This window comes from Elgaria multicarinata, chromosome 9 (assembly GCF_023053635.1).
Source record: "Elgaria multicarinata webbii isolate HBS135686 ecotype San Diego chromosome 9, rElgMul1.1.pri, whole genome shotgun sequence".
NCBI lineage: Eukaryota > Metazoa > Chordata > Lepidosauria > Squamata > Anguidae > Elgaria > Elgaria multicarinata.
The window spans coordinates 37,561,276-37,585,082 of NC_086179.1; the positions used below are offsets into that span (position 1 = coordinate 37,561,276).

The 23,807-nt window shown below is 41.9% G+C and overlaps 1 protein-coding gene across 1 annotated transcript; it reads left to right on the forward strand.

Moving 5' to 3' along the window:
* The first annotated feature begins 338 nt into the window (after positions 1-338).
* Positions 339-22,311, forward strand: ACO2 (aconitase 2). Its single transcript, XM_063133601.1, has 18 exons — positions 339-437; positions 5,068-5,210; positions 6,620-6,878; positions 7,881-7,973; positions 9,047-9,205; positions 9,578-9,728; positions 11,021-11,125; positions 11,950-12,041; positions 12,330-12,435; positions 13,056-13,213; positions 13,328-13,401; positions 14,788-14,899; positions 15,357-15,479; positions 15,930-16,085; positions 17,589-17,780; positions 19,584-19,716; positions 20,914-21,035; positions 22,068-22,311. The coding sequence occupies exons 1-18, from the start codon at positions 402-404 to the stop codon at positions 22,203-22,205; spliced, it is 2,352 nt and encodes a 783-aa protein (XP_062989671.1). The 5' UTR covers positions 339-401; the 3' UTR covers positions 22,206-22,311.
* Positions 22,312-23,807: the final 1,496 nt, after the last annotated feature.

The following is a 23,807-nucleotide window of genomic DNA, read 5'->3' on the forward strand; positions in this document are numbered from 1 at the left end:
TGGACGTATTGCTACTGCCCAGTCATAGCTAAACTGATAGCTTGGATTTTTCCTTCGATGTCTATGGGTAGTTCTCGCTTTTACTCCTAAGGGATTTGAGATGCTTTCAATGTAAACTTGGAAGTTCCGTATCCATACAACGAGATGAGTTATTCTAAATTTTCTGATCACTGTGTGCTAAACCTAGCATATCATAGAGATAGGAAAAACCGATTTCCTTTTTAGAAGCCAAGCCTCCGGAAGCTCTCTATCTCCACGTGTCTGCGTCAAGGAGACAATGACTCCCGGTTCTTAAAAAGGAGACTTGATGGGCGTTGCATAGGCCCCGCCTCTGGCGCACGTCCTTTAAAAGCAGTGCGTGACGCTATCGCTTGGCGACTTCATCTTTGTCAGTGAACAAAATGGCGCCGTACTGTGTCCTAGTCAGTCGGTTACAGGTGAGCACAGTGGCTGCAAAATCTGTTGTCAGTAGAACAGGTGGTAGGGACCGAGCGCGGCTCAACGCAGTTGGCGATGGGGTTTGAGTCCCGCGTGTGCCTTCTTGTTCTTGGTTCTCAGTACTCCTGTTCCAGGTTGTAGGTCAATGTGTCCCCCATGCTGGTCCTTGTTGTGGCTCCTTGGAAACAAGGAACCGGTGGGGTAGGGAGTAGGGTAGCAAGCCCCGGCATGTGTTGCCTGCTTATGCTGGTGAAGGTTTCGTCCTCCCTCTGGGTCTGGCACGTTGCCTCACTGGCAAGGTGAGGGCAAGGTGACTGGGGATCTGCACTGCCACTGGCAGAAACGGGGGTCACTGCGGGAGAGCGTGATATGCAGGCGCTCCAGACTCGATTGTATCTGATCCAAAGTTGCCTTTTCTCTCTTGTACTATGTCATCGAAGTGATTACGGTAGGTCGGGTGTACTCAGATGTTTCTGATTCCTGGCCTATTCAGTTTGCTCTGTGCAGGGATCCCCTTTTCCCAGCTGTTAAGTTCTGGTGTTTATGGTTTGCATATGCTCTTGATTTTTTTTATTTTATTTTGGATATCATATTGCTGTATTTTCACTCTAGATTTTTGGCCTTGTACTATTAAATGTTCATTGTATACTTATGTATGCAGCAATATTGAATGATTTTGTTTATTGCATTTATATACAGCCTTTTTTTCCTCCAAGGAACCCAGGCCGGTGTACATAATCCTCCTCTCCATTTTATCCTCACAACAACAACCCTGTGAGGTAGGTTGGGCTGAGAGTCTGTGACTGGCCCAGAGTCACCTAGTGAGTTTCCATGGCCAAATGGGGACTAGTACCCAGATCTCCTGACTCCCAGTCCAACACTTTAGTCTCCACATAATAGTCTGGCAATTACACTTTTCTACATTGGACCTCATCAGTGCGGCTCAGTCATTCAAAATGGTTTCCAAACTTTATAGCACAAATTATGAGAGCCACATTCTTTTTGTGTAGATATAGTTTAACATGCTTAAGGCTGTAATCCTGTATGCATTTACCCATGAATCCCAGTAGCATTCGTGGGGTCTACCTCTGAGTCAAGATGATGAGATTGTACTGTAAAAGAAGGATTTCCTTAAGAGGTGTACTTAAAAGGTTTTTTCCCCCAGTTATCAGTCAAGTATGTTAGTTAATCCAGCTAGAAAACCTATGCTTCACAGTAAGTCCTGTAAATGTTTTTTCTTCATGTAAGGCTTGAGACAAATGTCATTAGAGCAAAAGGAAATACTTTTCATGCAGTGTAATAACCTTCAGATTTCATTAATATAGGCAGGTAGCATCTAGATGTCAGACTGGATTGTGAGAGCCAGTGTGGTGTAGTGACTAAGGTGTTGGACTGGGAGTTGGGAGATCTGGGTTCTAGTCCTCATTCGGCCATGGAAACCCACTGGTGGGTGACTCTGGGCCAGTCACAGACTCTCAGCCCAACCTACCAATATCCGGATGACACCCAGCTCTACCTCTCCTTTTTATCAAACCCAGGTGAGGCAGTGGCTGTTCTGAATCAGTGCCTAAGCACGGTAATGGACTGGATGAGGGCCAATAAACTAAGACTCAATCCAGGCAAGACGGAGGTACTGTTAGTAGGTGGTTCGCCTGTCCAGCTAGGTGATGTTCACCCTGTTCTGGAGGGGGTTGCATTCCCCCTAAAGGATTGGGTTCGTAGTTTGGGGGTGCTCTTGGATCCAGAGCTGTCACTTGAGGCACAGGTGAACTAAGTGGCAAAAAGCACCTTTTATCAGTTTAGGCTGATATACCAACTGCACCCTTATCTGGATGGAGATAACCTAGCTTCAGTTATCCATGCTCTGATAACCTCTCGTTTGGATTACTGCAATGTGTTATACGTGGGGCTGCCTACTTCAACTGGTACAAAACAGGGCAGCACGGTTACTAACAGAGACTGGCTGACGAGACCACATCATGCCAGTCCTTTTCCAGCTTCATTGGCTGCCAGTCCAGGTCCGGGCCTGATTCAAAGTGCTGGTATTAACATTTAAAGCCCTAAACGGCTTGGGGCCAGGCTATCTGAAGGAACGCCTCTTCCCGTATGTACCTGCCTGGACCCTAAGGTCATCCTCAGGGGCCCTTCTCCGCGAGCCCCTGCCAAAGGAAATGAGGCAGGTGGCTACCAGGAGGAGGGCCTTCTCTGCTGTGGCACCCCGGCTGTGGAATGAGCTCCCTAAGGAGGTTCGCTTGGCACCTATATTATATGCTTTTAGACGCCAGATGAAGACCTTTTTATTCTCTCAGTATTTTAACAGTCTATAAATTAATTTTAATTTTGCTGTTTTAAATTTGTGTTTTAAAATTGTATTTTTGCATTGCTGCTGTTTTTATCTTTTATATTGTATTTTATATTATGGTTTTATACTGTTGTTTTGTTTTGAATTGTCTTAATCTTGTAAACCGCCCAGAAAGCTTCGGCTATTGGGCAGTATAGAAATGCAATAAACAAATACCTCACAGGGTTGTTGTTGTGGGGATAAAATGGAGAGGAGGAGGATTATGTACGCTGCCTTGGGTTCCTTGGAAGAAAAATGGTGGGATATAAATGTAATAAATAAATAATAAATAGTTCAGTGTGGTGTCTTCTTTGATAACTATATAAAGATTTGTAAAAGAAGGGAAGGTTTTTTGGGGCAATTATTGACTCTGCAAAATGAAGGTGAGGTAACCTAAGTGTTTATGTAGTTTGGTCTAATACAAATGATACTGAACACCTCTTTGCACATTTTATTGGAAGCAGCCCTTTTTCTATGGAGACTTGTCAGCAGATGATGGGGAAAAGTTCTACTGAAACTCTTGTGAAGGCCCAAATGGACTTCCTGATGTGTTATTATTTATTTATTTACTACATTTATTAGACACCTTACAAAAAAAGGACTTAATGTGTCTTAAGGGGGATTAAAACTTACAAAAAATTAAAATAATTTAAAACAGAAAAATAATAAAAGACAAGCCTTTGGATAGAAGCCAGATGTAATTTAAAACACAAGGAGAACATTTGTACTAACCCAACCAGCTTAATGGTTAAATTGAATATTGTTGCCCATTCAAAATGGCAATTGGAGTAGGAAAATGAGTTGAAATTCTATTTTAAATTATGTAGTGAACTTTGGGTTGGATCCAGACTTAGTCATACTTGGAGTAGATGCATCAAAATCAATGGGACTTGTTAGTTTTAGTTTTGATGAATTCAATTCCCATTTATTTCAATGGGTCTTGTCATTCATGACTAAATCTGAATGCAACTCCTTGTCCCAATTTTAGTTTCATTTCTCTAAAGCTCTAAGTTGAAAACCCAGTGTTGCACTGAAATAAATTTAGTATCTGTATGCAGGTATGAATTTCCATGTAGAATGATGGATTGCCAATCTTGGAAAGTCTAATTCATTACTAGAACCTAAGCTGCTTCCTCTTTGGTTATTTGTGTTGAAATTTTGAAGGGAGATTCAGACAAGAAGTTGTGATGTTTGATCATTACTTGATCATATTTGAAACCATAAGCTGATTCAGGATCTTCTGACCTGTCACATGAGGACACAAAATGGCTTAGGCTTCAGTTGTAATCACCTTTGCTAGGGAGTCCCATTTAATTAATTGGATTTACTCCTCAATAAATATGCTTAGGATTACACTGTTTGTGTTCCAGGCATATATTAAATATAGTTGTGGAATTTGAAAGTGGGCAGCTTTGTCAGGGATTGTGACAGCAACAGGCAATGATGCTAAGCTCTGCTTGAAACATATACCTTATCTATTAACTACAGGCACTGTTTGCCTGTGTATTGTTAGTCCAGCAAACTCTATTTTGCATGGTGGGGGTTGCATCTCCACTGGAATACATTCACCTTTCCCTGAAGTCATCTAAAGTAATTTTAAAATTTCATTGTACTTGTATCCTGCCCTTTCTCCAAGGAGCTCAGAGTAGCATTTTTTTCTTTGCAATAGCCCTGCAAGATAGCTTAGTCTGACAGATAATGACTTGCTCAGAGCTATCCAGGAAGCCTAGCTTACGTAGTCTAACAGAAGATGTATAGTTTTGACTTGGTCTACATGAGCAGCAGAAAGAGGTAGGAGTGAGGCTGTAAAATGGGCCTTTTATGCTTCATTAGAGGCTGACGAAAAAATCCCTGCAAGTAAATAAACTGGGGCTAGACTGTTTGTTCCTGATATATAAGATTTTCTTTTCTTCGCAGGTTTTTTTTTTTGTTATCTCCTATCTTCAGTCTAATGTGGTCCAGGCTATTCTAATGCTTCTCTTTCCAGTCCATTTATGGATTAGGCCTATGCAATATGGAAAAGAGCAGAGGTGCTGTAGGATGTAGGGAGGAGTTTTGATGTGCCGCAAGTCAGAAGTGTTTCAGAAGTTATTCACAAAGTGGTACTCCCAGCTTTCTTACAGCTGCCTTATTCCCCGAAAGCTCAGTTGGAGGCAATGGCTGTTGTGTTGCCTGATGTTTGACATTCTGCAGCTATACTTATTTCTGATCTCTTAATTGTAGAATCTGCTTTTCCCTGAAAAAAATTGTGATGGTGATACCTAACCCACTTTCTTACCTATCTTCAGCAAGCCTTGAGTAAAGGTGTTCGGAGGTACCATGTTACACCTGTCCTGTGCCAGCGGGCCAAGGTGGCTATGAGCCAGTTTGAGCCCAATGAATACATAAGCTATGAAATGCTTGAGAAAAACATCAACATTGTCCGGAAAAGGTAAGAGTTCGGCTTGGAGTTGTTGCTGCACCAGAGGGTGTGTTTTTCAAATGTTTATCAAAGCAAAATTGGTCTGGAAGAAAGTTAATATTAGAGACGCTATGTTAATGAATTACATTTCTATACTAGATCTTGTAATGGGCGAGGAATGCAGAGAACTGCTAGAAGTCTTTCCTGTATAGTGTCTTGAATGGAAGTAATGAAGCTTTTGATTTGGGCTTGTATCACTTTGCCTTAAATTGTGGTTTAGATCAGAATATTTGTGTGGTCAGATAACCACACAATTACAATTAGTATTACTATACTAATAAATATCAGTTCTTAAATAAATAGGTTATTATTTTTAAGTGTTTGTTACTTAATTCTATGACTTCTATGACATTGTTTTAAAGGCTGGTGCTTTATTAGGGTACCGAAAAGAGGCCTGGAGTTACTGGAAGATAAGAACATATGACCACCAGTGTACTTCAGTTGGGGCAACTTAAGACTTAGGTTGAGGCTTTTTAAAAATACCATCTCTATGGATAGCCATTTTTTGTATCTTTTAAAGTTGGCTGTTAAAGTTGGCTGCTTATAGTCAAATTGAGCATGAAAAAAATTGTATTAATTGATTTCTTGATGACAATCCTGAGGGAGAAACTCTTAGGAGGTACAAAAGAAAAATGGTCATGGAGCTTCAGAGTTGAGGTAATTCACGCTGTAGATTTCTTATGGAATTCCTCCTGACCTGTAAGGTCCTAGAAATCCTAATAATTATACAGTCTATGATGTGCCTATTTGAGATTAAATCCAAAGAAGAAGATGAATACATGAGTGGATGATTGCTCAAAAAGGCGAATGGTTGTGTTTTTTCTTAACAAATAATAGATAAGAATTTAAAAAGCTGAAATGTACAGTTAGGAGGGTTAAATCCAAGCATAATGTTTCTGATACCTTAGCTATGGTTAAAGAAGCAGGATTGGGTCACAGGGTCGTGCCTTTGCTCTCCTGCCCCCTCTTGTCTGGAGTGCAAATTTACCCTGTTGTCTCAACCCTTGGAAAACTATTGCTTGCACACTAGCGTTAACAACAGTTAGCTAACCAGTGTTCCCACTGAATCAAAATGTGAAACCTGTCTAACCGTGACAGCCCCCACAAATGCAGACACCAGCTCAGAAGTAACATTAGGGTGTGTGCAGCATGAGTATTGGCTATTTCTGCTCATTAGTTTTTCTAGTGAGTCCGTCTTGCCCCACATGTTTGTGTACAGATCTTGGTGGTGAACCTCGTTCTGTGATGGTGGTTGTGCAGAGGCTACAGGAAGGATCTTTATGGGTCTCATTGCAACTCTTGTTACGTTTTGAAATCTGTGACATGGTTAAAACGCATGAGCTGAAGACATAAAGCACCTTCTGTTTCCTTCCCAACAGACTGGACCGTCCCCTCACCCTGTCAGAGAAGATTGTCTATGGCCACTTAGATGATCCTGTCAAGCAGGATATTGAGAGGGGCAAGACATATTTGCGTCTGCGGCCAGACCGGGTAGCCATGCAGGATGCCACTGCCCAGATGGCCATGCTGCAGTTCATCAGCAGTGGGCTGCCCAGAGTGGCCGTGCCCTCAACCATCCACTGTGATCACCTTATTGAAGCTCAGTTAGGTGGTGAGAAAGATCTCCGAAGAGCAAAGGTCATTATTTAAATTTCACTTATTGGAAGCCCACAGCCAAGTAGCCGGTTGGTTCGAACCAATGTGACATTGGGCCTCTTCCCACCACATGTTGGCCCTTGGATCACAATTCTGCAGTCACAAGTGGGTCAGTTCCCCTTTCAGAGTCTAGACCCAGTAGCTACTTCTGACCAGCCTCCCTAGTGTTCCCGTCTTGCCTTGACAATGTACAGCCCCTCTCCAATTAGTCTCTACTTGCCCCAGTCCCCTGCCTCCTCTGCCCTGTTCATCAAGCCGCCCACCCTTCTTTCAGTTCTTTCCTCACTCTTTTCCCTATTCTGCACCCTCTCTCCAACCGCCTTGGCTCTGGGCTCCCTCTGAGTCTTCTACTCCAGCACCCTCTGAGGCGTTGCATTGTAAGGGGTCCTGGAGTGCAGCTCTTGAATCTCATGCAGCTTCATTGACACTCCAAGCTGTCACTTGGCTTTGCTTGTGTGCACCAGTTAGCAGGACACCCGCCAGTCCTGCTAACTCAAACATTATCTAAGAAGACAAAACATCAAAGAGTATCTTTGTCTTCTGGGCTGTAAGTTTATGCCACAATGAATGTCTTTAAATTGTCACAGTAATATCTTATTGTTTTGCTGCAACAGACTAATTCTGCTCCCCTCTGGAAATAAAAGATAATATAATTCACAAGCAAATCGAACCTAGTGCAAGAGTCACTTGTGAACTATATTTGGAGATGGAATCTAATGACTTACTGTATTTTTAACTTCTTGAAAATCACCCTGAGAACCTGTTGAAAGATGGGATATAACTCCATCAAATAAAACAAAACAAAAACAACTTTTTAAAAAATCTAAATCATCCTAAAGCGAAAAAAGAGAAAAAAATACAGCATAAGACTGAGGAATAAGGTGTAGCAGGGATGGGGTGTGGCATCCCTTGTCTCTATTCTACAGGGTAGAAATCTTATCAAAGTTCTTAACAGGTATGCTTTGTTTTTGTGTGTATGAACAGGACATTAATCAAGAGGTATACAATTTCCTAGCCACAGCAGGTGCCAAATATGGAGTGGGTTTCTGGAAACCTGGATCGGGAATCATTCATCAAGTAAGTTCTTCCCTTTCTAATGGCAAGAAAAGAACTTCAGTATGTGTGGTTAGGAGCCCAGGGAGCTCAGTATAATGTACACTGACTGGCTGCAGCTCTCTAGGGTTTCAGACAGGAGTTTCTCAGCCCTGCCTGGAAATGCTAGGGATTGAAATGTGGACCTTCTGCTATGACCTTTCCCCCTTCTTCCTGAGAAAGTTCCTTCTCTGTACTGTGTGACTTCCCTTGTAGGGGTGACCATTCCATCTTCCTAATGTCTAAATTGCCACTTTGCTTTTTGTGCAAGGTGACCAGTGTATGCTGCCCGCTCAAGGTTATGCTGGTCAAAGTCAAAGACTAATTTAATGCTTAGCTATCTAGCAAGACATTGAGAGTTTGTGAAGGGGGGTGAGTCTTTTTAAAAGCAAGTGGTGATTCTTCTGTTTAATTTCAATTAAACCGTAAATTGACGTGCCAGGATTGCTCTTGGACTCTGTACAGGGTCACTTCCATGTTTTCTTCTTGCTGAAAGTTGTTGAAAGCAAGGAATTCAGAGGGTCAACTATCTATTTTTCCCATCCACAAACTAAACTCTGATCTTTTATGTGCCAGAACTCACTAATGTCTTTTACAGCAACGTTACTCTTGATTTGTTCTGCTAGAAAAGGCTTGGATAAATCTTCTTGGATTTGATCTTCAGGTTCATTGTTCAACTTTGAATGTGTTGAGCTATTGGGATCTTTATAATGAACTAATTTTGTTGTTCATTATAATGTAGAGAGCAGGGGATCAGGGAAAGATTGGATAGTGGAAAGTTATAAACCCATGTGATTGTTGCAGAGACCCTCCTTTGTGTTGCTTACTGATGGCTTGTTCCTTCCTTCTTTGCCTCCTCCCTGGTTAACACAGCCCATAGCTCCATGAAGGGGCAACCCAAGCTGATTGTTGTTGTCTTAAAAAAACAACAACCCTTGCTTTAGTCTTAAAAATGTTTAGACCCCGTGTGTGTGTGTGTGTGTGTGTGTGTGTAAAATATCTATCACCTTAAGAGTCCTATTTATGTTTATCTAAATAAGTATCACTCCCTTTCTCAGATCATCCTGGAGAACTACTCCTATCCTGGTGTTATGCTTATTGGTACAGATTCCCATACACCCAATGGTGGTGGCTTGGGAGGAATCTGTATTGGAGTTGGTGGAGCTGATGCAGTTGATGTCATGGCAGGAATCCCCTGGGAGCTCAAATGCCCAAAGGTGAGACAACTAGCAATATAAACATTCCCTCCTTGCAGAGAGCTGGGATATTTGAATAAAGTTTTATTTTCTAATAGTTGGGGTTTTTACAATAGTAAAATATGCTGGCATTATGTATATCCATTGCCTCTGAATTTCCAGTCTTTCCCCAGTCATACAGCTTAAGGGGATACAGTAGCATTGCTAACCTCATTAAACAAACCAGAATCCATAGCAGATGGTCCCTAAATCAGTTTACTCCAAGAATCTCTTCCTTTCCTGTATTTGTGCTAAGGATATTAGCACATAGCACTCTGAAACACTGAATTAACATATTCATTTGGAAGTGACCTGTTCGGCTTTCTTAACTTACTTTCATTGGTGGGCCTTCAGGTAATTGGTGTAAAACTAACGGGCGAACTGTCAGGCTGGACTTCTCCGAAAGATGTGATCCTGAAAGTGGCTGGCATCCTTACTGTGAAAGGTGGCACAGGAGCTATCATAGAGTATCATGGACCAGGTGTTGACTCCATCTCTTGCACAGGTATGGAGGACTACCTTATTTCTATGAATTACAAATAATGCAGTTTTGCAAATGTGCAATACGGGAATTAACTTTTGTGTTTAGATAAAGCCTACTTACAATGGAATGAGAATTTTTCCTGGGATCCAAGAGCCCCCTGAAGTGATTTGTAATGGATTTTATGTGTGTATGCAGAATATACAGAGCTTTTTCTTCTTTTTTTAACAAAATCAGAAAAAAAATATCTAGAACTGTTGTAGTGGTATAACCATGCACACACACACACACACGGAATTTACGTTATAGGCAGAAGTTGCCGGGGATAGAATGAAAGCCAATTAGTGTAGGCATGCTATTGTTTCACTTTCCCCGTTCATTTAAATAAGGATAAATGCATCCTGATAAGTTTAGGACAGCTTTCCCTAACCTAGTGCCTTCTGGATGTGTTTGACTCCAATTCCCCACCAGAAATACAACGCTGAACAGCACACACTGCACTAAAAATATTCAATGGGGTAAAAAGAATTTAAGCTTTGCCTCACCCTTCCTCCTACAGCATGAGCTTAGCATTGGTGTAACATTAGCAAGGTCTGAGGAAGCTGCGGCAAAACAGGTTTAAGAAACTGAAGGCCTGTAAAATCTTACTTTGCTCATCAAGTGTATGACACATTTATGAACCTGCTTTGTATATCTTCTTACTATGTCTGTATACGTGTCCACTTACATTAATTATATACACTGTTGTACACTGCTACCGCATCGTAAAAAAACATTTTATCCCATTGAATACTTTGGTGCAGTTGTGTGCTGTTCAGCATTGTTTTTCTAGTGCTTATTGCAACTGCTGCCTCTGTTCTGTGTTTTTGTTGACTCCAACTCCCATCAACCCCAGACTGTGGCCAATGGCCAGCGATGATGGGAGCTGTAGTCTAAAATATGTGGAGGGCACTAGATTGAGGAAGGCACACTTATAATACACTTCTTTCAAAATTTGAGAAGTGTGGTGTGGGGGATGATGCTGAGATGAAACACCACGGGGCAGCTGACCCAATAATTCATCAGGAGTACATGAACTATGAAGTAGTTTAGGTTTGTTCAAATCGTATAAATATTTCAAGCAGCTGTTGGGATCCACAGCAACCTTTCTGGCTTAGGAGGGTTATATAGTGACTCTCGTATCAACATCTAATAATATTTGATCCTTTTGGTGTTCTAGACACCTGGGCTGAAATATCTGCATAAACTGACTTGTGAACGACTTTAATGCTTCCGGTTCCTGTCTCACATGTAGTATGGATCTCTTCCAACTCCAGGAATGGCAACTATCTGCAACATGGGAGCAGAGATTGGTGCCACCACTTCAGTCTTCCCTTACAATCACCGGATGAAGAAATATTTGTCCAAGACTGGACGGGCTGGTAAGAACTTTGTGAGGGCTCAAACAATTTGGAAGGCATTTACTAGTCTTCACTCTTCTGCCGTGTGTGAAACAGAGGGAAGAAACAGTTGAATTGTTGCAGGGTTCTCCCTGTGGAATAGAGAGGTTTGATATCCTGTGAAGGGAGAAAACAATATACTTTCATGGCACTTCAGTGTTCCAGTTCTTGCTGCTCACTCTTCTCTTCAGAAGTATTCCCATTCAGCTTCATGGGATGAACCCAGGTTCTAATGTTAGGAGAGAGGGAGAAAAAGGGCCTGTTCAGATAATTAGGCCACTAAACCCTTTGCAGCAAGTGGTTAGTGAGCGTATTTAAACCATGGTTATGTGGCCACCATGGTTGGGAATGGTTCACATGACATGCTAAGCCATAATGTTTAGCACAAAATGCTTAACCTTTATGATTTAGCGTTTTGTCTGAAAGGCTGACTTTCTCCACACTTTGTATAATTTTGTCACGCTCTCCACCAATACTCGCCATTATTTTTTACACTGGAAAGCCCCAAACATTGTAAGCTTTCCTCATAGACGAATTGCTAAACCCTTGATCATTCAGGTTGCCCTTTTCTGCACCTTTTTGGCCTTAACAATATCTATTTTGAAGTGTAGTGACCAGAACAGTACACACTTCTCGGTCAAAGCTTGGGTTGCTTTTATCAATATGCGTTTCAGAATAGCCTGGATTTATTTGACCAAAATATACCTGGGGTGTGGGACAATCAAAACCTGTGGAATTACTTGTTCTTGACATTGGTTTATTTCCTTTGATGTGTGTGTTCCACTTTCTTTCCTCTCTGATTTCAGAGATTGCTAATTTGGCAGATGAATTCCAGGAGCACTTGAAGCCTGATCCTGGCTGCTCCTATGATCAGCTGGTTGAAATTGATCTCAATGAGGTAAGACACTCTGCTACCTTTTCAAATAGTGGAAAAACAAGGGCATTTAAGGGCTGTATTCAAATCTTTCACGTAAATCAAGAGGGAAATGTGACATCATACCATTCAAAAGCTTAGCCTGTGTTTCAACAGGCCAAATGGACATTGGGAGAAGACCAATGTGTGGTGCCATACACTGAAGAAAAAATCCTGTGTTGATATTCTGCAGAAAAATCATGTTCTTATAATGTATTCGTGACCTTCAGAATGTTTTCAATAACTTGTGTTTTTTTTTCCTTCTTCTGAAAGCTGAAACCCCTTATCAATGGGCCTTTCACACCAGATCTGGCACACAGCGTGGAAGAGATTGGTTCCGTGGCAGAAAAGAAGGGCTGGCCTGTGGATATCAGAGTTGGTGAGTGGCATTTTTCCCTTGCTGATTCTCCAGTAGCTTCAAATAGTAGGTGACTTTTTTTTCTCCAGCTTGAAATTGAGGCAATGCTACTTCAGATGCCTGTAAGCTTTCTCTTTCTGGCTTGTTTTGTTCTGAAGACACTAGTTCCTGTACGTCAGGTATAGAGGAAGAGAGATAAGCTTAGATGAGAACTCTGCTTTTCTGTAGTATTTATTTATTTATTGCATTTCTATACCGCCCAATAGCTGAAGCTCTCTGGGCGGTTCACAAAAATTAATATAAACAAGTATCACTTGTTTATAGCAGAATTAGAAAGCCCTGTGGCTGTGGTCAAAAATCCTTGCCTAGAATATGCTGAGCTCTGTAATAAACTCCTGTTCAACCCTGTTCTGAAAACAAGAGCATCCTGCCAAATGTCTTTTCATCCCTTCTTCCTTAGGGAATATGCTTGAACACTTTCATTCTAAGTTGGTATGGTGGAACACTGGTTTTTATTTTATTTTCTTATGGGCTCAGCACTTCAGGCTGATAGAATAAGTATTAACAAATTAAATGTTTGTGGTGGATGGGGCAGAACTTGAGAAGGATCTGATGACCTCTCCTCCCTTCCATGTACACAGGTCTGATTGGTAGCTGCACCAATTCAAGCTATGAGGACATGGGGCGCTCTGCTGCGGTGGCAAAACAGGCACTTGCACATGGGGTTAAGTGCAAGTCTCACTTCACCATCACACCTGGCTCAGAGCAGATTCGGGCCACCATTGAAAGGGATGGCTATGTGAGTACTCTCACAATTGGGCTGCTTCATGCTTGGCATGTGCCTCCTGAAAAGTGGGGATGAGAGCAACTGTCTAGTCTTTTGCTGGCTAATTCTGTTCTTTGCCTTTTTCAGTCAAAAGTCCTGCGTGATGTTGGCGGAGTGGTTCTTGCCAATGCTTGTGGGCCATGCATAGGCCAGTGGGACAGGTAAGATGGAACTTTTGTAGGTCAAATTAAATGGCAGTCCTTTAAAATGGGAAATGGTGCATTCATAATGTAGATACGAAAAGTGCTTGCAGGCAAAAACCATTCTCAAGATATCAAACTAGCTGGTGGATCATCATTGCTTGTCTGTACACCTGCTATCTTCCTCAATATCCACCTCCTTAAGGAAGATTGCTTCTATCTGGACCTATGGCCCTTTGCTTTATCATTATGGTTGTTGCTAATGTAATTGTCTCTTTAAGTTTCTGTAAGCAGCTTTGATGGATGTAACCCCTGCATACAGACTGTTTAGTCTGCCATATTAATATCTTCCTCTTGCTAAACTGTGGCCTTTTCGCAGATTTTAGAACCATAATTCTGGTTTATCTTTTCAGGAGAGTTTGGACTGCTGAGAAAATGGTGTAATCATTTTTATCTGGTTGAGCTTTTATATTGTATTTTATATTATGGTTTTATACTGTTTTATACTTTGAATGTTTTTAATGTTTGTGAACCGCCCAGAGAGCTCCGGCTATTGGGCGGTATAGAAATGTAATAAATAAATAATCAGTCATTGCTAACTTAACCTAGACAAGGTGGAATTGATGGGGTGGGATTCAGTGGACCAATTGGATGGTGAAAGGTCTGTAAAAGATGAGGTTTTTCGTTTGGACCCTGGTTATTTCCAGTATTACCGGGTGACAGCGTGGTCTGGAGTGCCTTTTGGCTGGTGCACCTGCATTTGGAAGATGGACACCTGACCATTGTCATTCATGCCCTGGTGACCTCCAGATTAGACTTCTGCAATGGGCTACCAATAAAGATGGTCTTTTAGCTGGTACAAAATGGCACGGCCTAAGTGCTATAAGCATAAATTGCCATTGTCCTATTGCACCTGTATAGAAACAGCTATGCTAGCTACTAATCTGTTTTTAAGCCCAATTCAAAGTGCTAGTCTTGACCTTTAACACCCTAAACCAATTGGGCCCTGGGAGTCTTGGGCAGTGTCTCCCCTGTATCTGAGATCAGCTAATTAGGCTCTGCTTCAGGTCTCATTGTATTTGGGTGCCAGATTGACAGTAGATCTGGAACTCTACAATGCTCTTCTGTGGGTTGTTTGGCTCCCTCATTGACATAATTCATTAGATGGTAAAAATGCTTTTGCTGTGTTGTGCTTTGGGGAGTTGATTTTTACTGGTCCTACTTATGTGGGTTTTATGATGACCTGATCCTTTTATTTTCTACCCAGCTTTGGGAGCCCCACTTGAAAAACAGTAAAAACACTGCCCCCATTTTACGATGTTAATAGCAAGCTGCTCATAGCTTAAGGCAGCGTATCTTTTGCTGACCTTGACAAGCCTTTTTCTTTCCCTCTGCCTGTCTTTGCAGAAAAGATACCAAAAAGGGAGAAAAGAATACAATTGTTACATCCTACAACAGAAATTTCACTGGCCGCAATGATGCCAACCCAGAGACGCATGCCTTTGTGACGTCTCCAGAGGTATAGTATCTGTCAGGTTTCTGCTACCAGGAGAGTGGGGTTGGTGAAGGAAAAATAGGCAAAGAGACCTGTCTTGATCCTGCCACCATTGGAAGCATGTTCCGTGGAGGCGTGAGACAGATCTTCTCAGGGGCTGTTCCCAGGCTCTGGAATTCCCTGCCGAAGGAATCTAGGTTGGTTCCCTCTCCGTTGTCCTTCCATCAGCAGGCCAATACTTTTTATTCAGGCAGGCCTTTGGCATGTAAGCTTGTCTGCTGCTGAAGCCCTGCATTTTATGCTAAAAGTACACTTTCTGAGCAGCCATTTCCTTTTCAGACTTATATCAAGACTTGAGTCCAACTTCTGAATTACAGGGTGTGTGATTTTAAGTAAGGTAGAATTTTAAGTGTGATGGGAGGCGAACTGAAATGAAGGAAAACAGTCTTCTTTTATCTATAATGGACACCTTTTTTTCCAGATAGTAACAGCCCTGGCTCTTGCTGGCAGCCTGAAATTTAACCCAGAAGCGGACTTCCTGACAGGAGCTGATGGAAAGAAGTTCAAACTTGAGCCACCGGATGCTGATGAGCTTCCTAAACTGGTAATGTTCCTCCTCTCAAACTTAACTTTCCAACCTTCATCCCAGCATGGCAGGAACATCATTAAAAGGTGGCCTATTGGAAATAAATGGATGTTCTTTGAAATATAGCTGTGTAAAGAACCACATATTCTAAGCTGCCTTAAAGAATACAGGGCAGAATTCCACTGTACAAGGATGGTGTCACATCTCAGTGAGGAAGAGGAATGGTGGGCGTAGAAACTAAATAAAGGGATGGTAAAGATGAAGTTGGCAGGATTATGTGATCCAAAGAAGACCTGGAGGTGGCAGAGGACAGAGATGACTGATTGGGGGACCCTTTAGGGAATCTTTCCTTGTGCTGTTGAAATGCACAAGGTGTGCCCTTGCAACACCACTTGGAATTTGGCTTTCCCCTTCTGTATAATGTTGCTTTCCACTCTGCAGTAATTACCTCTTAATCATTTCCTGTAGGAATTTGATCCAGGGCAGGACACCTATCAATACCCCCCCAAGGATGGCAGCAGCCAGCACGTGGATGTCAGCCCCACCAGCCAGCGCTTGCAGCTCCTTGAGCCCTTTGACAAATGGGATGGAAAAGACCTGGAAGACATGCTGCTACTCATAAAGGTAAGGGCTGGAGGGAGTCCAGGTAGGTGGGGAAAGGGGTTACGCTTCTGTCACAGTTGCAATTGGGTTTCCTGCTTCTTACAGTCAATGCCATACATTTCAGAGGCAATTTCATATTCTTGCCTTCCTGATAAAGGAGTAAAAAATAAGCTAAAGGCAAGGGCAGAACCAAGGAATCTTCTGCAATAATATTATTAGTTTAATAATAAACCTTTAATAAACCTTTTACTAATAATATTGTCGTAGAAGATTCCTTGGTTCTGCCCTTGCCTTTGGCTTATTTTTTACTCCCCTATGGGGTTTTCCTTCTTTTCGCACTTCCTGATAAAGGGACAGAAAACTTCAAGCCCACATAGTTTCCCGATCTGGCAGTGGAAGGGTTGGGCACTTTCTGCGGGCCCCTCTGCCTGCCCTCCTCAAGTCTCGTCCCCTGGCCTGGAGGCTGCCAGGTGCTTGGGAAAGAGGCAAGGAGAGGAATCTCCTTGTTATGTAATCTGTGATCAAAGACAAGGGGATTCCCTTGCAAGCTGCTTCCCCCTCCCAGTAGATGAATTGTTAATGGTTAAATGCTTGAAATGAAATGTTTGAAATCGATAAAATCAATAATACTCCCTAGTATTGAAGGTGGTTTCTTGAGCTTCATTTCACAAGCACTGTGAACCTAAGCACAGTATGTAGAGCTGGGTACTACTGAATTCCCCCCCCCCCCCACTTAATCTGTCAGGATTGTGATGTTGATTAAGTTAAGATTAGACCTCATAAGCATCTGTTCATAAAACATCTAGGTACTTATAGCCAGGGGATGCTGACAGAACTGTTCCTGGAAAAGATTGCAGGTTGCGCGGGATGGGGGAAAAGATTTAAGAGGTGGTGTAGACAAAAAATATTTTAAATTACTTTAATTTCTACCTTGGCATGAAAATCAAAGGCTAGTGTAGGATGATGCTGTGCTAAAACACTAAAATTCTGAAGCTAAAAATTTCCAACACTCGTTATGATGATCTGTATAACATATACCGAGTTGAATAAAAAGGTCTTTTTGATCATACAATTTAGATTTCTTGAAGCACTCTGGATCTCTTGTTAGAGGTTGGATTTTGTGGACTACACAAATGAGAAGGGTGATGGGAATTCAGGGGTTTTGGTGCAGACTGAGGCTATAATTATTACAAGACACAACATCTGCTTCATTTATTGTTTGAGTCTTTCTCAAAGAAACTGTATAGTTTTAAGATCTTTTACTTCTAACCCTATAGACTAGAGATATGCTGCTTCTTGATTCTCAATATATATGTTCAGGGATCAAAGCCCACCAGCAGATCCTGCCAGCTAAACTGGCTGTACAGCTGCAACTGTTTAGATTGGCTTCTCCCAACCTGGTACCCTCTAGATCTGTTTGACTATATCTCCCATCATCCCAGACAGAAAAAAAATGGAACCCCTTGAGTGTTTGGTGCTGTCAAAATGCTCCTTGTGTTGAATTTCTCTTCCCTCACATCCCAGGTGAAAGGGAAATGTACCACTGACCACATTTCTGCAGCTGGCCCATGGCTCAAGTTCCGTGGCCATCTGGACAATATTTCAAACAATCTGTTGATTGGAGCCATAAATATTGAGAATGACAAGGCCAACACAGTGAGAAATGCGTTAAACCAGGAGTTTGGACCTGTTCCTGACACAGCCCGTTACTACAAGGTGAGACCACTGACTGCAGTACCTAGATGGATAGGTCCTGTCCATATGATCGCAAATAAAATTTCTCCCTTCTCTCAAAATACCTCTCTAAATTTTTAACACAATAAAAGAGAGGGGAAATCTGTCCTGCTGCAGTTGAGCTAAAGCTGCCAAATAATTAGTGTTTTAGACATGACATGTATGAGCAGCAGCAAGAGACTGCAGTTCCAGTCACTCAATGTTGCCATAGAGCCAAGGACTCTGTTCAGTAATGACCCTGTTCAGATGACAAACTAAGCGATGGTGGTTAAACATTTTGAGCGAAACATAATGGCTTAGCGTGCCATGTGAACCATGACTTAGCGTGTTATCTGAACCATTCCTAACCATGGTGGCTGCATAACCACGGTTTAAACATGCTCACTAACCATTTGCTTCAAAAAGAGTTAGTGGCCTAACTATGGCTTAGCTTGTTGTCTGAACAGGCCCACTGTCTCTTCAGAATTCAGATCCACAGTCCAACACCAGGTGGAGAAGGTTCTGGGTAGGCCCCAGACTCTGCCAGCCACTAGAAAATCTTTATTCCTTATGCTTTAGCCCTACCATCTCATTCTTGACTACAGCTTCTTTCCACATACACACAACATCACCTTTGCCAATTCCTAAAATGTCCAAGCTCCATGAACACAGACAGATATTCTACCTTGGCATCTGCATTGGTTAGGGGTAGAGCACATGTTTGGCATACCAAAGATCCCAGGTCTAACCTCTGGTATCTCCAGGTAGGTCTGGGAAAGACTCCACTCTGAAATCCTGAAGAGCCACTGCCTGTCAGAGCAGACAATACTGAGCTAGACCATTGGTCTAACTCAGCGTAAGACAGTTGCATATTTCCCAGCAACTGTATTAAGCAAATGCATTCTTTTCTTGCCTCCCTCCCTCCCTCCACTCCATCCATCTTGGAGCTTTTTTACATCTATGGTCATACAATCTGTGTTAACACAATCTTAATTTTCACATACCTGAGTCAGAGCTAAAGTGCTTGCCTTTTCCTTGAAAACATGACTTCTAGTAAAATACTAGCAACATTCATATGAGACACAAGGGCTGGCCAAAACTATTTTGGCACCTGAATTAGAAAGTACAAATAGTGTTCCTCCCTAGCCTTGATTTAAAAACCACCACCACCTGCTAACTTCCTGGTCTTCTGGCATCTGAAATCTGCCCCTTGGGAAGCACCTGATTCACTCAGACTAATAATAGGCGGTACTCTGGAGATAACAGAGTAGCTATTATGTAAATTATGGCATTTATACAGCCAGAAGTTCTGGGTGGTTTGTCAGCCACCCTAACAAGCTACCCTTGCTGGGTTTGGATGACTCAAGAAGAGGGTAATTATGTAAATCAGTTCACAACCAGCACATGCAGGATAGTTAACAAGCCACCATAGTTTATTAACCACTCTTGTGTTGTGTGAACTGGCCCACCATGTCACTAATCCTGTACTAGTTCCTCTGTGTGGCAGAGGAATAACAGAAAGTGGCTCAAAGGAAACACCATCCTGTTCTCATTGGACAAGAGATTTTTTTTTATGAGTGGGTAACCAAAGCAACTGGAATTCTTAGGAAGTCAGTTCAACTCTTCCTTTTCTATTCTCCACACCCCAAAGAAACTTCACTCTACAACCAGTAGTTTTTCCTGTCTGGTTACCCTCAAGTGGCTTCTCAGATACTACTATTCATGATACAACAACCATCTTTTCCTTCAAAGGGAAAGAAAACCCCCTGTGATTAAAGAACTTGTTTGTATTTGTTTTGTTCACAGAAACATGGTGTTAAATGGGTGGTAGTTGGGGATGAAAACTATGGTGAAGGTTCAAGTCGGGAGCATGCAGCATTAGAACCACGGCATCTAGGAGGAAGAGCCATCATAGTCAAGAGCTTTGCCAGGATTCATGGTGAGAATCCCACTTTTTGTAGAGGCAACTGCAGTGCAAGTGTTAAGCAAGCTACATGTACATTTGAGGTTTTTGTCCGGATCCAACTGTTTGCTCCTTTAGGAGCTTGCAGGAATGCACATGCAGAGATCCACTGGCCCATCAGTAGTTGGAAGCAATGCCAGAAGTGTCAGTTAGGTTGCCATAGTTACGATAATATATTTTGCAGTCCAGAATAATAGATCCCATTGCATAAGTTCTCTTTAAATGCATGTTTCCAAACAATCGATGGTACACTTTTATGTATTTTGACTTCTTGCATGGAATCGTAACACTATAGTAGTTACAATGTTACCTGCTCACTAGCTTTCCAATCTGTGTATTGCAGATTATTGTGTATATATTGTAACATTTGAACCTAGAGTAGAGTAGTAAGGGCCCTTTCCCTGCTACCTTGCTCTAAAGAGTGGTGGGCAACGTGGCTGCGGATCATATGTGGCCTCCACTGCTGAGATTTGCAGTGCCAGCAAAAAAAAAAAAAAAAAAAAAAAAAAAAAATTAAAATTAAAAAAACAACCACAGATTTACCATTGAAAATTGGTGGCAAACTCCTCTGGAGCGCTAGAGTAACCAAATGTAGCTTGCTTATAAGCTAAATTTGGCCATTATAGCGTTCTATAGTTGTTTGCCGCTGAAAATCGGTGGCAAATTTACAACATTTTTTTGTTGCCACCAGTCCCAAAATTGACCCCTGGATCTCCTGAAGTTGCCCACCCCTGTGGTAAGGTGATAGTCCCCAGTTGAGGGAGATCCTTATTCCGATATAAACTCCTTGACCTATAATCCTAGGTCTTGAAATGTGTTGTCATAAACTACAGACTTCCTTCCCCCAAAGCTGCTACTACATGCATAAGTATGTTAAATGAACAAAACTTCACCTGTCAGCTGCACAGGACTGGATGCATGTACAAGGCTGAATTAGTGCAGGCAACCTAGTTAATAGTTAAAATCTTAAATGTCTTGCCAGCAACATGGAAAGACTTGTTTTCCTTTGTTCACATCATGTTTAAATGTGTTGCTTGCCAGGTAGTGCTGAAGACAAGATGCAGGTTATATTGCAATATCCAATAACATTGAGATTTTCAATTACTCTTTGCAATAGGGTGCTAGAAAGTGTGTGCTAAAATATTTGATTTAAATCCCCATTGATTTTAACAGAAACCAATCTGAAGAAGCAAGGCCTCCTGCCGCTAACCTTTGCTGATCCAGCTGATTATGACAAGATACACCCTGTGGACAAGCTAAGTATTGTGGGTCTGAAAGATTTTGCTCCTGGAAAGGTAATCGTCACTGTTTCTCCTTGCTCTCCTCATGTTCTGCTGCATGTTTGTAGTGGGCTACTGTATTTCACAACTCTGATATATTAGGTGAAATATAATATTTAGAAAATAAGAGCTCTACTTAAAAAACAATGCAGTTTCTAACCTTTGTAGTTCTTCAGAAGCATTCAGTTGAGCACTATGTTAGAAACCAAAAAGAGATCTTGGCAGCATGTCATGTGTAGGCCTCTGTACTTTATAGAGTGCCCAATGCATCTCTGTGCTTTTAATTCTAGTTTTTTTCATCCCATATCAAAAAAATTAATGTGCCACAAAATACTGCATAATTTGTTTTGGAAGAAAATTTGGGGATCCTTTCAGGCCTTCCATTGGGAGTTGATATAAGGCAGCTGCCAATGGCCCAAGCCCTCAGGAGGCTACAGCTGGTCCTTGGTGGCTACCTGTGCTGGAGCCTGAATCGCTATGGCTGATGCTTGTCATTTTAATTCCCCCATGATGCCTTTGGAGCCCTGATATTCCACTACAATGCCTGTGTTGGGGCCTGTGGCATTGGGGGGGGGCAGTTAAAATGGTGAGTACTAGCACTTGCTGGCTTTGCTAGCTTTGTTGATGCTGTTGATGCTCCTGCAGGCTGCCACTAAGATAAAGTGTGTGTGTGTGTGGGGTTGTTGTTGTTGTCTGTTGCTTTGCACAGAATTCTTGGTTTTTTTGTTCCAGTCTTTACCATGACTGCTTTACCATGACTATCATTGGAGCCTTGATTTACTCTTCAAATTGGGGAGTAAGTGGCTTGACTCATGTTTATGTAGGCCTCTGGGTTGAGAATTACATAAGCTCGATAGAAGTTTCTTTAAAACCCAAAATGTATACCTCACCTTGATAAGAGGTGATGTTAGTTTTTGCAAGATACATCTTTTTAAAAATCAAATGCGTTCTTAAGCTTGGAGAAGTATGATTTAATATATTGGTCTGCTTATGGAACAAGATGAGATGCTAAGACTAGACCTCTTGTTTCTCTGACTTCCTCTCTAGCCCCTGAAATGCATCATCAAGCATCCTAATGGGAGCCAAGAAACAATTGTGCTGAACCACACCTTCAATGAGACTCAGATTGAGTGGTTCCGAGCTGGTAGTGCACTCAACAGAATGAAAGAGTTGCAGAAGCACTGAATCTACTACACAAGTACGCACATCTGGCAGAGGACTTGATGACTATCTTCATAAAAGTGCAATTCCATGACAACTGTTGGGAATAAATGTCTGTGATCAAATGTAACTTTAGCTTCCTCTTTATTACAGTACTCATTTGCTGACACTAACAAGAGTACTCCTTTCTGCATTATCAGGTTTTGGCTTTCATAGCCGCCTATGTTTGGTGCATTTCAATTGTCCGATATTGCTTTGTATTTATTTTCCAGTAATTTTTCTGCCCAATCATTTCAGTGATGGAAAAAGGATGAAACATTAGAGGATTATTGTTCTTGTAGAAAATAAAGATTGTTACTGACAAATCCAGTCTCCAGTTAGTATTTCTGCTAGCACTCTGCTCAGTTTCCTAATGGATGCAGGCTGTAGGTTATGCAAAAGCAAGGATGGGATTTTCAGGAATCTGACAGTAAGTATATCATAACTCTTAAATGTGGCCTGAGATGTAGAATTGGGAAGCTTCTGCAGAATCATGAAAATCTTCCTTTTCATAATACCGTCATTTGTCCTAAGGTTTTCAGGGAACATCCTGATCTGGGCGTATTTCCTTTTGCCAATAAAAAACAGACAAGCTATTGGCATTTCTTGATATCAGGGGCATCTATTACCATTTGGCAGAGATCTCCAACCTTGTCTTTGCTCTATGTATCTTCCCACTCCCCTCTTTTCCTATCATGCCTTTTCAAATTTAATAAAAAGAACAAAGAAGTTTATATCAGAAAATAACACACAAGACAAACTTGCTATTCAGACTCTCCCCTGGCTACAGTTATTTGAAAAGCAAAATCCCTCAAAAGTTTCCACTAGAAAAGGCAGCTTTCTTCCTAGAGCTCTGCTCCTGTTTAGGATACTCACTGCATGCTGTAGTACCTATGACAGGGCCCCTATAACCCACTTGGTTGATTCAACGACAACTATACATTACACAATATAGCTCCGCCGTGGTTATTGCAATTTCCTATTGAGAAATAAAGTGGTTTACAAAAATAACCTGCTGATGCTCTAAGCCGTCAAACATCCCCTCCCAGATCCCTCCAGCACCATTTGAGTGTGCAGTCAAATGGGTTTCACCTTCATTAGAAGGAAGTCTCTGAAATCAGAGGCTCCCGTGGATCCAATACTCTGCCAGGCTACTGTTGGCAGGGCAGGAGGAGCAATAGAGATATGCTTGGCCTCTCCATGTTGCTGTGTTTTTATTCTAGACTGTCCTCTGAGCCTATGTAAAGGAGGTGGGTTGGGGTGACCATAGGATTTTTCATATCCTTGACTCTCCTCACCCCAATACCCATTGGCATGCCCCCTTTCAGACCCCTCCGAGGTTCTTTCCAAGGCAGCTGCAAAGGAGAGGGATAGGATATCAGAGTCCCCCTTCCAAAATCATAGCAGTATCTATGGCCTCAGAGTGGGGACTCCAAAGAATCCTATGTTCCCTGGGATGCTGTCCTGGGACCATAGGGTTGCTCTAAGTGACTGTTCTTAAATGTGGTGCAGTATGGAACTTCTACAGAGCAAAGGGCTCTTCGCAATATGCAACCAGCATTGTCCTGAAATCAGCCCTGAGGTCTT

What these genes read in the sequence shown, in the direction of transcription:
- ACO2 (XM_063133601.1), top strand. Translation starts at nt 402, where the DNA reads ATGGCGCCGTACTGTGTCCTAGTCAGTCGGTTACAG. An exon ending in TGACTCCATCTCTTGCACAG is followed by an intron (nt 9,729 to 11,020) that starts GTATGGAGGACT and finishes TTCCAACTCCAG; the next exon opens with GAATGGCAACTATCTGCAAC. An exon ending in TGCATAGGCCAGTGGGACAG is followed by an intron (nt 13,402 to 14,787) that starts GTAAGATGGAAC and finishes CTGTCTTTGCAG; the next exon opens with AAAAGATACCAAAAAGGGAG.